The sequence below is a fragment of the Leuciscus leuciscus genome (genome assembly GCF_965113295.1).
Source record: "Leuciscus leuciscus genome assembly, chromosome: 16".
NCBI lineage: Eukaryota > Metazoa > Chordata > Actinopteri > Cypriniformes > Leuciscidae > Leuciscus > Leuciscus leuciscus.
In genome coordinates, this window is record NC_138740.1 from 40,687,455 (window position 1) to 40,702,799 (window position 15,345).

The 15,345-nt window shown below is 38.7% G+C and overlaps 2 protein-coding genes across 9 annotated transcripts in view; both read left to right on the forward strand.

Moving 5' to 3' along the window:
- The window catches only part of LOC309476979 (actinia tenebrosa protease inhibitors-like), a 166,578-nt gene that overhangs the window by 82,842 nt on the left and 68,391 nt on the right, over nt 1–15,345 (forward strand). The gene's annotated exons all lie outside the window — the stretch shown is intronic.
- Nucleotides 5,995–13,669, forward strand: LOC309477003 (uncharacterized protein). 4 transcript variants are annotated; one of them, XM_082140160.1, is made up of 4 exons: nt 5,995–6,091; nt 8,455–9,169; nt 12,841–13,009; nt 13,295–13,669. In XM_082140160.1, the coding sequence occupies exons 2-4, from the start codon at nt 9,089–9,091 to the stop codon at nt 13,444–13,446; spliced, it is 402 nt and encodes a 133-aa protein (XP_081996286.1). In that variant the 5' UTR covers nt 5,995–6,091; nt 8,455–9,088; the 3' UTR covers nt 13,447–13,669. The 4 variants fall into 4 exon arrangements, 2 of the variants coding, with proteins under 2 accessions (XP_081996286.1, XP_081996285.1); XR_014198457.1 differs by lacking the exon at nt 5,995–6,091 and adding an exon at nt 9,609–9,912 and having other exon boundaries at nt 7,243–9,169; XR_014198456.1 differs by lacking the exon at nt 5,995–6,091 and having other exon boundaries at nt 6,111–9,912.

Sequence of the window (15,345 nt, forward strand, 5' to 3'; positions counted from 1 at the left end):
TCAGCGTGATAGGCACTTGCAACCCTATGAGATATACTTAAACTGGACAACACCTGCGTAAAGACCTTCGAAAGAAAATTAGTGCCTTGATCTGACTGCACAACTTTGGGTAAACCAAACGTAGAAAAGAATTTCACCAAAGCTCTAGTTACGACAGGCGCTGTAATCCTTCTCAAAGGTATTGCCTCAGGAAATCGGGTCGCCGTGCACATTATTGTCAAAAGGAATTGATTACCAGACTTGGATTTAGGCAAAGGACCGACACAATCAACAATAACGTGTTCAAACGGTTCTCCCATCACTGGAATAGGAACAAGTGGAGCACACGGAATAACTTGATTCGGTTTGCCAGTGATCTGACAGGTGCGGCAGGTGCGACAAAATTGTGTGACATCAGTTTTTAATCTAGGCCAAAAGAAATGCCTCAGGATGCGGTGATAAGTCTTCTTTATTCCTAAATGTCCTGACAAGTCGTGATCATGAGCTAAAGATAGAACCTGCTGTCGGTAACAGGAAGGAATCACAATCTGATACACGCTACTCCATTCAGAATCATCTGCAATATCAGGGCACCACTTACGCATCAGTAAATCGTTCTCAACAAAATAAGCAGTTTTTCCCTCTTGAACCTTGTCTAGAGAAAACAACAGCAGCAAAACACTTCCGAAGACTTTCATCCTCTTTTTGAGCAGCAATAACTCCCTCGCGCGTCACACGTAACTTTACATTCAGAGTATTCAAAACAGGCAAATTTTCAACAGTTTCACTCTCATCACAAGATAACACGTCACTGATAAAAACAGGTGCTATAAAAGATGTAGCCAAATCTTCAGCATCCATCTTACAAAACTGAGCTTGCGTAACTGCACAGACTGGAAAAGTTTCAGGATAAGACCTCAACAGTTCATCAGGCTGATCTGACAGAACTGGTCTATCAAACACTTCCAGCAAAGGCATGACTTTCCCACCAGCTAAGTCATTGCCAAGGATGAATTGTACTCCACTAACAGGCAAACTCTCACGAACGGCCACCTTCACGAAACCTGTACATAATTCTGACTCTAAATGAATCCGGTGCAACGGAACTTGGACAAGACCCATCTCGATGCCCTGTACTAGCACATTACTGCCGCAATAGGTTTGATCAGAAAACGACAGTGCATCTGCACTAATAAAAGACTGCATTGCCCCAGTATCCCGCAGCATTTTTACGCATATCTGCTCCTCAAAATTTCCCGTAACGGAAATTAACCCTTCCAGCAGAAAAGGTGCATAACTAGGATCAGGCTTATCACTACGCTCCATTTTAACAGGACCAACCAGTTTAACAAAACCAGTGCTCTTAGGTACAGAATTTGACTGTTTTCGTTTCAACACAACACAATCAGCAATTAAATGACCAGGTTTGTGACAATAAAAACATTCTCGATCCTCTTTCGACTTAATAGTAACTGGTTTCGGTCGTGACAAACTACTCAAATTCACTTGAAAAGGCACAGCTTTCTCAGAACGTGAAGGGGTAAACACATTTTTATGCGTCAGTGTAAATTCATCTGCAAGGACAGAAGCTTGAGATAAAGACGTCACTTTTTGCTCATTTAAGTAAAGGACAACACGCTCAGATAAACAATTCTTAAATTCCTCTAAAATAATTCATTCTCGCATGTCTTTAAAATCATTTACCTTACTCGATGTGCACCACTTATCAAATAAAATGCCTTTCTCCCTCGCAAATTCAACGAATGTCTGACTGGAATTTTTCTTATGGCTTCTAAAACGTTGCCTGTAAGCTTCGGGTACCAGCTCATAAGCGCGCAAGATTGCAGCTTTGACTGCTTCATAATTCACGCTATCCTCTAAAGACAATGTAGCGCAAACATCTTGAGCTTTGCCAGTTAACTTGCACTGTAACAGCAACGACCAGACCTCTTTAGGCCACTGAAGTGTAGACGCAATTCGCTCAAATACATTAAAATATGAATCAACCTCTGTTTCTCGAAACTGCGGCACAAGAGAAATATGTCTACTGACCTCAAAGGTGGTCCCCCCCAAGCCAGCATCAGCGGGCTGTAAGGGTTGCGTAACTGGAACAGGTGTCACCTTGCCTGCACTCAACTCAAGTTCACGCAGCTTCACCTGCGTCTCCGCCTCAATTTCGAGTCTACGGACTTTAAGTCGGAATTCCATCTCAGCCCGACGGTCCTCTGCCCGTTTGCGGGTCTCCATTTGGAGTCGCGCTAAGCGGACTTTAAGCCGCGCATCACCTCCTCCAGACCCAACCGAGCCCGGAGTAAAAGGCTCAAAGGGCGGCAGAACGGCCTTGGTCTCGGAACCCTCCACCTCAGCCATTCCACCCCGCTCCTCCTCACCAGGGCGACCGTCAGTACCAAAGGAACCTTCCCCGACTACTATAGGCAGCTCTAGAACACCTAAATCCACCAACCTTTGGGATACAGTAAACTTAATCTCTTTTTTGAGCCGCTGCCTCGAAACAGCGATCTGGAAATGAGCAGCGATACACAGCAAATCGTCTTTCCTACACCTATCAAGTTGCTCCACCGTAGGTGCACTAACAAAGGTATCTAAGTCAAAATCAGCCATACTTACTCCTGTCAGAATCACTAACCATATAATCAACCAGCCCATCCACTAATCACTGCCTCGCGAACACTAATACTCTACAAAGAAAACACTGAACATGCATTCCACCATCCACACCAGCAGTAATTAATATCTCAAAAAAAAAAAAAAAATTATAAATATTATCCCGGACGAGCCCCCATTTAATGTTACGAACTTTTAGAGTCTAGGGAATGTACCGTAACATTTACATATTAACGTACTGCTGGATATGAAATGAGGTGGAAGAACATGACAGACAATCTTGGAAAGAGAAAAATACTGGACGTTTATTCACAAAAAAGCCGAAGCCACTAGATCCAGTAAAATGACAATAATAATGTGTACTATGTACAATGTGTTAATATAAACAAACAAACAAATAATAAATGGGAAAAGAACAAAAGCGGCGCCAAAGGAAAGAACAAAATATAGCAAAACAATCCTTAATCTAGACCTAATCTAACCAAAGCAAAATGTAGAAAATAAACCGAAATCTTCAGTGCATCCGGCACCTTAACTGAACTATCTAACAAAACAAAAGATACATTAAGTGGCGCTCACTTCTTACCTAGTGTGTCTAGACAATCATCTGCTACGTGTGCAGTGTATATCGCGATATACTGACCTGCGTTCTCTTCCCACTATATCAGCTGTTAACCAAGGTCTCATAGCAAACGAAAAGGTAGACAACACATCACAAAGAACAAAGCACATAGCACACAACTCAATTCGCGGGCAGGGACAAAAACTCGATTCACTACAGAAAACTCATTGCGCTACAAAGAGCTCAGTTCGCTACAGAAAACTCATTCCGCTACAAAGAGCTCAGTCCACTAAAGAAAACTCATTCCGCTACAAAGAGCTCAGTTCGCGATCGAGAGAGAAAGCATGAATGAACACGCCATCCTTTTGAACCAACTGGACGGCCTCCGATTGGCTCCCAAGCGCCGCCTTAATGATGACTGACGTCCGACTCGGCCAATCACAGCAACCTGCGAGCAGAGAGAGTGGCTAGAGACAGAGAAAAGATAATGAGCACAACAGCCAAAACGTGTGAAGTACACTAACGTGCACAGATCAAATGAAAACAAAACACGCGTGGAACGTAACATTGACCAATGTGCTTTACACCATCTCAATAAAACAATACAACAATATTCAAACAAACTGATTAAAAAATAAATAAATATAAACAGTAATAATTATTATCATCAAATAGATGAATAGGCCATTTCAAACAAGTGTGTCTTAAGTTGTACTTTAAAAACATGTACAGAATCAGCGTCCCTAACATGTGATGGTAAGCTATTCCAAAGTTATGGAGCAACTACCCCAAAGGCACGATCCCATTTATGGCTTAACTTAATTGAGTGATGATTGACTTATTGTCATTTATTATGTTGATTTGAATTACTCTCTGGATTAGTATGTTTGAGAGTATTTATGTAAATTAGAATTGTGAAGTCCATTATGGGTTAAAAACCCTTGTCTAGGGTCTAGATGTAAATACTGTCAACTATGTGTGATCATCACTGTCTGTAACATGTTTTTTGTTGAGATGTGTATTTATGTTTTTGTTAATCAATGTCAATTTGAGTTCATTAAATTTAAAAACAATTGTGATATTCAGAAGCCGATATTTATAATGCATGCCCTTTGAGGTGTTTAAAGTTAGGGGTTCTGTAGAAAACGTGATGTGTCACATGACCCGGTTCAGTTTGGAGCGGGACCTCCTGAGACCCAGAAAAAAAAAGTTTTTGGAATTTAGTTTTTTCTTCATGTCACCACATTGTTTTTAGAGCATAAGAAACAAATGGTAAAAAAAACATTTTTGAAAAAAAATATTTTATTCATATGTTATGCTCTTTTCTCTGTAGTGGACACCAGGACTAAATTGTTTAAAAAATAAAATGACATGAAATTATATGTATAGGCAAAAACAATGAGTTTTTTTTTCCAATCACCACTTTTTGGGGGTTTCAGGATTTTTTTTCAACCAAAATTTTTATAAAGATGATTCTCAACTATGTTATGAAAGATATAACAGAATGAATTGATACATTTTACTTTATGCAATTTGTGGATAAAATGGCCATAAATTTATATTCCCATTCAATGCAATGTATCACTGTATCTAATGTGCACATTAATGTGTTCTTGGAGCGACATTTAATGAAAAAAGAAGTGTAATAATTGGAGTAATAATTAGCAATTTTTTTTAATAATATCTAATATTTCATAGGAATATTGATGTATAATTGATGTATATTTCCATATTCACTTGTTCTGTCTCCCAGAATGCCTGATAAACATGATGTAAGTCCTAAAGTGCTCTACATGTATGAAATCAATGCCCTGTTCTGGAACAGAAAGTCATTTTTTTATTTGAAAGCCCATAACGTTTTCCTGAGATGTTGGTTTATGAAATACAATTTGAAAATAGTCCGATTTAAATTATAATGACAATATATTATCATATTTCCTACATTTGATCACTAAATTAATGTCAGACATTTTTAAAGACCAAGGAGAAGTTGTTTTTATGGTGAAACCTTTTAACATTTGGTGTCTCTGAAAAGTCCTGAATGTGCTCTTTATAGACACCCAGGTGTGACATGTGACATGTATGATGTCAGAGAAATTCACTAAAATATAATGTCCACTACAGTGGACCAAAGTCTATTCCTGGGTCCCAGGAGGATAGAGCTCATTCGCTCATACGGACTCTTAAAAACGATGCTTTAAATCTTTTGACAAAATAAGGATGTAAATGACATTTGTATATATTCTAAATAAAAGACACGTGCACTGAATGTCAGCTTGCTTATTTTGCTCAAGATGGGGATTTATTGAGTCCACATGTCATGCAAACAACAACCCACGTGTGTCTGGCCCAGCTCCACAAAACCTCTTTTCCCTCGGCCCACAAACCCTAAAGAGTGACGGCCCTGTAGTGGCCCAGATCTGGATTTAATGATGTGATTCCCAAAGTCAAGTCCTTTATTTCTATAGTGTTTTTTAAAACACAGAGTGTTATCAAAGCAGCTTTACAGAGATAACAGGGAAATAATGCAACAAAGTTTGTTTCCAGAAGACAATAGCGTCTCAGTCCAGCTTAAGAAAGTTCAGTGATGCTTCATTTTTGTTGTAAAAATTAAATCAATATTAATTTATTTCATTTATATATATAGATCAGGCTTGTGACCATGGGCCATGGAAATGCAGTGCCAAACTGTGCTTGCTATTGTTATGTGGGAAACTCTTCTTGTAACCACAGCTCGAGATCTGTCCTCCTAAACACTCACCTCGATGCTGTTTATCGTTGTTTGTTATTGAACTATGATTTCTGGAAACACCGACTCGTTGAACTGTTATGTGTAACGTGTGATCTGAAAGTAACCTTGATTTTTCTGACTCACAGAGCATTAGATCTACTATGATAATGATGCACGGGTTGGACCTCTAAAGGGTGATGGTAACTATCGTTTGTAAAAAAAAATATTATTTCCTGTACCCAGGTTAACGGGTTAGATCGGTCGTGGTCAAAACGAACACAGATTGACATGAAAATGTAGTAAGTAGGCTAGCCTAGGCTACATGTTTAAATGTTTTGCCACTTGCTTGTGTCGTGGAACTTCTTAATACGAATACAATCTACTTAATCTGACTTCACCATGGACAACTTAAACAACATGCAGTTGTTAAAAATAAAAACTACATTATCTTGAGATAATTCCCTGAATTACCTGAATACTTACAATACAATACTTCCCTGAAGTAAGGTGACGGCGTCCCGTCAAGAAGCCACTGCTAATTCCTCATGACACACGAGTGTTCTGTGTTTTTTGTTCTGTGACTTTTATTTAATTTAATTTTAACACGAGCTGTTTCTGCTGTTGTCTTTTGGGCGTAGAGTCTTTAGTTAGTCTACTTCTGTTCCTCAGCTGCGCAGCATATACCTGTCACGACTCCCAAGTTGCTCTTTGTAGAAATGAAGTTTTATTTATGGCCACAACAACCAAGTGAATGTCCTGAATAGAAAGATACATGTACATTTAAACGTGAATACATCTGTGAAAGAGAGTGCACGCCTGTACTGTGTAATAGAATCGCAATGCTGACAACTCTTTTTAATTTGATCAAGAACTGTCAGATTTTCATATAACTTCATAAATCTCCAGGTTTGATGTGCAGTGGGGAATCAGGCTTTTCTTGAGCTGCTTTCTCCACCACACAAATGTGACAACTGTTGTTTGACTTGTTTTACATACGTTTGCAGTGTATGTGGTGTGTGTTGCAGAGTGTGTGCGTGATATTACACCCGTTTCACACATAGGCTACTCGCGCTCAGCACACGCTACACTCTAAACAAAAATGGTGCTAAATAGCACTAAAAGTGGTTCATTGGCTTGTAATCATAGGGGAACCACTTTAAGTGCCATATAGCACCTACCTTTGTCAAATGGTGCTATGTAGAACCATAAGAGGTGCCATATAGCACCTTAACCACCCCAAAGAACCGCTAAAGAACCGCTGAAGAACCAAACTGGGCTTAACAGGTTCTTTAAATGGTAGTGGTGCTATATACTGTAGCACCTTAACCACCGCAAAGAACCCCTGAAGAACCGCTGAAGAACCATTTTTTTTTAGTGTGTATAGTGCTTTCACATATGCTGCGTTTGCAGTGCGTAACTGATCCACGGCTGGACCACAAACACATACTTACAATTTTTATCTCAAATCCAGAAGTCATCAGAAACTTTTATTTAAAAAAAAGTTTTGTCAGCATTGCGATTCTCTTTGTACACACTCTTTAATAGATGTTTAAACACAATTTAACTATTATTGTGCTACTTCTATATAGATTTATATATTAAGTTGCTCAAGCAAGGTTGAATATTTAACCATTTAGCCTACTTATATTATAATCGCAAACATTTTAAATTAAAATTTAAAATTGACAAAAACAGCAGACTCTCGTGCCTTTTCTTTTGTATTTAATACATTGCATTTGCATACAATAAATCTTGCATGTCACAAATAACTTGTTTTTCCTCCTCCATTAATGAGACATGTGTTGTTAATTATGTCGCCTTGTTGAGGTAAATTGATTGTTTTCTGTGAATTCAGACCCACGTTTGTGAAAAACATGTTCCAGTTACACAGAATTAAGTATTATGCTGCACACATCCAAAAATGTGATGTCCACGTATGTGGACACCGGGTCTGAGGAGGATATATATATTAAAACAATGTCGTGTAGTGACAAGGCTAATGAGACGACTGAAGAGTTTTAACGGACATTCACAACAAAACTGACTTTAAAGGAAGTCTAAATTATTGGATTTTGAATGGTGTATTTCTAACATGGTTTAAGTACTGAGAAATTCTATGAAAAGTGGGTTAGATAATAATTAAAAATAATAATAAACCCAAATATCTAGGTATTGAGTATGAAAATGTTTTTAACATTTTACAAAGTTTAGGTTCATGTTCATTTATGTTGTATGTGAAGAATAGAATAGTTAGATAGAATAGATTAGTGTTAGACATGTTAACTGAAAGGAGGAGAGTTTGTTTTTACATTCCGGAATAACGGTGAAAAAATGTCTATATTATGTTTCAGCTCAGCTGGTTTTTGGATTGATGGTAAAGGGAGATGGAAGTTTATAAGTGAGATTATAAAAAAATGGCTTAAAAGCAGCAAGCTGTTTTATGAAAGAAATCATATCGGCTAAATGGAGAATCATAAATACCATAACTGTATTATATACTAGCCTATACTATAATAATTTCTCCTGTTTTGTCTCCTTTATCTCTCTTTCAACACAGAAGCTCAAAGGGGATTCAGTGGATCCTGAAGATGGACGCCTTCTCCTTTGAGTTTATTAGACATTTATAAATCCATTGTGCTGAATCAGTGCAAAACTCTATAGAAATATAGAAAGCAAATAAAGCTTCAAAAAGGTGTTTTTTAAAGATTCTTTTAAAAACTGATGTAATGCATATTTTTGAGTCATGAACAATAAACAAGTTTCAGTTGTTAACATTTCAAAGAGTTTACATTCACCTGACACGGAAACTTTACCAACCAACCTGTACTTTATATGATCAGTTTATATCAGTGTTTGATAGAGATCTACAAATCTGTCATAAGGATCAGTTGAGCTCCTCTGGATGATGCATTATCATCTGCACTGTAATTATCTTATTAATAAAAGAGCCATATTTGCAGCTCTGCCATCCTGACACTAATCGCTGGACTAAAGTTTTTCAATTATTTCAACAGTTTTAAAAGAAATTTAGTCTGCCTCGACCCAGATTCAACTCCAAAGTATATATTAGAATGAGTTCATCCCCGAAATGTCTTAATTATCAGGGAGAGAAGAAGGAAGTCAACATTTACATTGATTCCTCACCATTAGTGATGACGTGTTGTTCACTTTAAGCCAGAGGAGGAGTGTGTATGAGCGAGGAGAAGAGCACCGAGAACATTAAACTCTCTGATCAGTGTTTCTCTCGGGACGCTTCCTCTGCTCTGCACAAGGTGACTAACACTTTCTCTTTCGTTCTGTGAGAAAAGATTGTATTCATTTATTTAAATATGGACATTTGTCTTTCTATATTTTAGTGAAACTGAAGTGGAGTTTTTTCATGAGAAATGAATGCATTTGAGAATATAGGTTATAACACATATATCACAAACCACAGACACATACGGAAGAGAGAGAGAGAGAAATGGCAAGATAAAAAAGACTAAATATGCCAAACATGATCTAATACAATATACTGAACCAAAAACAAACATAAAAGGCGCTGATAGTCGACAAAACAGCATTAATAGTGACAAACCAAACTGAGTATTTCTGATGTTTAAGATCAAACACTGTTATATATCATTCATCATCATCATCAGCTTCATCTTCTCTGGTGTCTGAATGTGTAAAATCAATTCTAAACTATAACTTTTCATTTACTGAATATAGGCTACAGGAAAAAGGAGAATCTACCGTACTTTATCCATTTACAACAGCGGCTCTATCAGATGTCTATTGTGCTGCAACTGTGGCTTTCCTAGAAGAAAAAGACGCGGCAGAAAACTGTTGGAGGAGGAGAACTGGAAACACTTGCTCTTTTCACATTATACGCCTCTCGGTTGTATGACGAGCTGTCATTCAGAAGATCCACTTCATATCTACTTGAATCAAGGTGCCTATAATCTTGGTTCTTCAGAGTTACGATCTGGATAATCTATTGGGACAGTCAACGTCAGCTCTATATCCTAATAAGGTATTCTTTTTATTTTTATTCTTTTTTTGGGGGATTGTGTTTTTATATCGCGGAAGTGTTGTAGTATAACCATCAGGACAGCAGTGGTGTGTAAACTGAATTTGATGACACTATAGTGTGTGACAGTGAAGTTATTGACTGTTTTTGTCGTAACGCTTTTCGGGTTTTGCACTTCTCTGACGCTGCCTTCAGATCTGTGTCTCAGCCTCCTGCTCTCATACAGATCAATGTATTTTGTCCTCTGTGAAGGAAAGCTCATTCGAGGAAATTAACTCATATAGTCAGCCTAATGGTGCACTGCTTATTAAAGCGAGACACGCCAGGCAAAAACATAGATTTTTCATGCAGTGTTCAGTTTTGAGATTTTGGGCTAGTTTACTCCTTCAATATGTGTTCTTTCAAGCTGCTATAAAGAAAACGTTGAAAATATACATTAAGATGTTTATTTTATTACATTTTGTTTACTTGCGGCAGTTTCCCCCGAATTTACCAAGAAGTTATCATTCCCACGCGACACGCCGAGCTCCGTCTGTTCACTGAAGTCTGACAGGACCGGTGTCGCTGTAAAGCTCTGAGTCTCCTGCACAACGCTATAACCCAAATATGGCCATTTCCTTTCTATCAGTAACCAATCGTGAATGTCCAAAGGGGGATTTAAAGCTAACAACGAAATCTCATTTAGAGCTTTTAACTCTTTAACTGCCGTTTTCTCCAAATGAGTTTTTTGTCATTCTCCAATACAAACATCTCAGCCTAGCCAAACTTTCCAGTTTTACACTTAGCAGTATTCTGAAGATATTTTAAGAGGGATTTGTTAATAAATCATTCCTGGCCTGATTTATGTGACATTTTAATAAAAAAAAAAATATGGCGAAAATCGATTTTTTTAAGGCTATGTCGCCTGAGCGACTCCCAGAACAGCATTGTTACGCTGCTAGTAAATCCTGGGTTTACTGCCATACGATACCAATCATCATATGGAAACACTGGTATAAGTGTCTTTTATAGAAATGTCGTATTGTAGTTTCTTCTGTTTTTATCTCTTTGTATATGTTTATCTTTCTCTTTTTAATGTAGGCTATGTTGCATGTCATTTCTGTGCCTTCTGAATGGACCATGAGTCTGGAAATAAGGTTGATGATGTATGGACAGTATATTTTGATTTCCTAGGTAATGAAAGCATATATCCTGAAATCCCTCTGAATTGAACGCAAAAAACGTGCCAAAAGTGTAAGTGCGGAAAAATGGATTCAGCAGAATACAGATACTATTTATTTTGTGTAAGCATGAAGCTGCAGTTTCACAATGCATGTATTAAACTTGCGAATAACAGTAAAATTCTGCAAATATTTTTTTTCTTACACTTGAAAGGCGATTCAACGTTTTACAATTCTTTACAAATATTTTTACAAATTTACACATTTACAAATCTTCTCTTGCACACGCAAATTTTATTTACGTTTGCAATCTTATGTGCACTTTCACAAATCTTACCCTGCGCATGCGATTCTACATGGCAATGGCATCATAATACCTTAATAGACTCTGAGCCTCTATAGCTTGAGTTCACCTGTCCTGACTTGATGTATCCCAAACCTAAAGGCTCATACTTGCACCGCACATAGACAGGGTTCCCGCGGGGTCTTAAAAAGTCTAAAATTCGGAACTTTAAATTTAAGGCCTTAAAATGTCTTAAAAACGGCCAGATTTTCTAGCCTGGTAATACCAAACTCTGCTACTTCGCTTTGCTTCGTATACAGAGTCTGGAATGGCATAATAGAGAAGTGTTTTCTCTCTCGCGGGGGGGGGGGGGGCGCTTGTCTGAAGTTTAAAATCATTGGTTACCCGTAAGCCAATCACATAACGTTTGGTTATGGCGTGTGTTATGCGCATGCTCAGCCGCATCTAACTTCCACTGTAAACACACGTATGATGCGAAAACAAAACCATCGAGCGAAATACCGGAGTAAACATGGCTGTGAATGACTTTTGCAGATTATGTGAAGTAAATCTACACATCCACAGTACAATCAGCGTCTACGTCACGGCTCTCAGCCCGCCCTCTGTTCGTTGATTGGCCCGGCTGTTTTCAGGCCGGAGGAAAACGGAAAGCTATGACGCTGTCTCAGACTGAGTACAGAAGCGAAATGAAATTGAGCGGAAGTACGAAGTCTGACGTAGTCAGGCTACAGATTTTCATCTGTGGTCTTAAATTTCATTTAGTCAGGTCTAAAAAAGGTCTTGCCAACAGCCCGTTCACATATCGCATCTTTTGCGCGCTCAAGTTCGTTCAAATGTAGGCGCGCGCTCATAATTGAAGCGACGCACTGGTTTTTTTCCAGCCGCAGCGAGATAAAAAAAATCTCAACTCTTCAGAATGCTGCAAACGCACCGCAGGTCATGTGAAAAGAACCAACAAATCAGCTTCGCCCCTTTCCGTAACAACATTGAAAGCTCACTCAACTGGAAGGATGCGGGTGTTTTTTGTCCCGATGTCAAACTTATTTGCTCACCCCTGATGTGCAGTTTGTAGATGCATTTGTCACTGAACTGTGTGTGTACAGAACAGGATTAAGCACTAAACATTTAATTGACAACTGAATTTATCTGCCTTGTGTACGTGATAGGCGTTAATAACTGACAAATATAACATTTTAAAACAAAAACATGATTGAATCTGTAGCATCAGTTCAGCCACTATTTATATTATGATGATAATCAGTTTTGAATCCAATCAGGACTCCTGATAAACTCACATTTCTATATTTGTCATTTGTCATCATCATTGATTATTCTGAATATTGTAGAGTTAATCTGAGATGCTGTAATAACACTGAGCTCATGCAGATGTTGATCAGGAGTTGATCTGATGTCTCGTGATATGATGTTATATCGCTTTAATGAAACTCTGTCTGTGTGATTGAACAGATTCAAATGAAGAGGAGAAAGAAAATCAGCAGAAATCACAGATCAGCAGAAAACAAGAAGACTGAGAGAAAAATGGAGGACAGAAATGAGACACAAACCAGTGAATCACCAGAGGAAAGAGGACAGACACTTGTTAGATCGAGCAGTATGGAGAGACTAAAGCCAGACTGTGAGTGCTTGATCATTATTGAACTTTATTTCTTCATCACATTTTATTCTTGTTGTTAGATTTACAAATAACCCACAATTGGGAAAGTGCTTTGTAAGGGTGCTGCAGGGGTTCAAGCTGCAAGATGACTAAAGAAACGTTATTAGCAAGATGGTAGATAACGATACATTTCTTGTCTATTCCACCCACTATTACTGATACCAACCACAGAAATAAGTGCAGTTACAAGAGCTTCATATGTGGGAGAACAATATCCCATAAACTCAATATATTTGTGATTTCTAGTGTCCTGTGATCCAGACGAGCCTGTAAAGTTTGATTCTGATGTCAAAACTGAGGAGAGATTCTCATCAAACCCTTCATCATGTTCTCAAGATCACACAACATCATCATCATCATCATCATCATCATCATCACTGACATCCACCAGCAGCTGAAAACCTGAACATCTTCATCATCTTCATCATCATCTTCCTCATCATCTTCATCATCATCGTCACTCTGTTCAATCATTCACATTTACATTTATTCATTTAGCAGACGCTTTTATCCAAAGTGACTTACAAATGAGAACAATAGAAGCAGTGAAACTAACAGTAGGACAACAATATGCAAGTGCTGTGACCCTTCCCAGTTTAATCTAACGCAGTACATTTTAATTTACATTTTTTTTTTATAATAATACAATAGAATAGAATAGAAGAGAAAGTGTTAGTATTACTGGATCAAGTTCTGTCGAAAAAGATTTGACGTTTCTTGTAAGTGGCTCTCCTGGACTCTTTTACAGACTCATCTGAGCTCAAACACACAGACTCATGAACAGATGTGTGTCTCAATCCTGCACTTCTGCTTTACTGACACACTAGCAGGGGTTTTCCTGGCTCAATGTGAGGCGGAGGTGGTAAAATCCTGATCATGTATTTTAATAGTAAGATAATTAAATGAGTATCTTTCGTAGACCATCATACAGCCTCCTGTGTTTCCCACAGTATTTTTGTGGGTGGACCTTGGTGCCTCTAGGGGGGGGTCAGAGGTCAACGAAAGTAAAAGAGTGACGCACGTTCATTGTGTTTTACCGTGATGAGAGTTCTGTGTCTTTATTAAACTCAACACATTATAATGATTTATCCGTCATCCACCCTCGATTTATTGGAATGTTATGTTTTTATGACTTGGCCCACCCGACCCACGGATTATGATTATCCGCCTAGCACTATCGGCATACGGTTTGAGAATGGACACAGGCCGGGAACCCGCAACAGAACCGTCACCGTGGAAAAAGTGTAGGCCTATCTGAGCATGCGACTGTCTGTCCGAGTTTAGACGAGAGCCGGAGGCGGCAGGAAATATGACGGAGGCGGCAAAACCCTGCACTAGTGTACCCTGCCTCTGATAGTGTGTATAGATGGTGAACACTTGCACATGCTTTAATAGGCCTATATAAAGACAGAGAAACACACTGGACAGACCATAAAACATTTCTCTCTGTGACTTCAAATGTACTGATACACATGTGTGGCCAGGGCCTGAAATTAACACCCGACCACCGCTAAATGCGGGTGAATTTTGCAATTGGCAAAACTTTGGTAAAACTGTCAATCTACCTGCCACATTGGCGGGTAGCCAATGAGAATTGAGTGATTCATTAGTTGTTGGTTTTTGCGTCTGTTTTTTGTTTGTTTTTAAGTCCGCGACGTAAAAGACGACGTTTTGGATGTGCGAGTAGATGGGATGAGATGAGATAAAGCAAAGCTGACGTTGGTTACGGTACAATGACAGTTACACAGATGTGTGTGCGTGTGTATGATGGGAGTTGGGAACCAGTGAGAAAATGTCCGGTACCCGGTAACTTTACCAGTAGCCTAATATTAATATTAATTTAGTTCTGCTTAACGGTTCCTGAAGGGTGTAATTAACAGTTGCCAGGAACTGTCTACTGACTAAATCAGCCATCGATACAGCCGTGTGTGATTTGTTTACATATGAGCTGCGGTAACTTAGGTCTATATCTGTTGAGTTAGCACGGTGTGTGTGTGTGTGTGTGTGTACGTACGTGCGTGCGCCTCTGATCGCAGCGGCAACGAGCAGTTTGATCACTTGATTTAAAAAAAACACATTTCAGCGCTAGATCGCCTCTTATTTAAAAAACGAACAAAATGAATGCTCTGCCAGTTAACTGGAGATGTTTTATTTATTTGTAGAATTGGTACATTCGTGCCACGAGATGTTTTAAAAAGTGGTGGGGACAATATCGACCCTGGAAAAAAGTGGTGGGGACATGTCAAGGAGACCAGACCTCATGAAGATGCAGCAGCAGTGGAGGAAGAGGAGTGCAT

What these genes read in the sequence shown, in the direction of transcription:
- LOC309477003 (XM_082140160.1), top strand. Translation starts at nt 9,089, where the DNA reads ATGAGCGAGGAGAAGAGCACCGAGAACATTAAACTCTCTGATCAGTGT. An exon ending in CTTCCTCTGCTCTGCACAAG is followed by an intron (nt 9,170 to 12,840) that starts GTGACTAACACT and finishes GTGATTGAACAG; the next exon opens with ATTCAAATGAAGAGGAGAAA. An exon ending in GGAGAGACTAAAGCCAGACT is followed by an intron (nt 13,010 to 13,294) that starts GTGAGTGCTTGA and finishes TGTGATTTCTAG; the next exon opens with TGTCCTGTGATCCAGACGAG.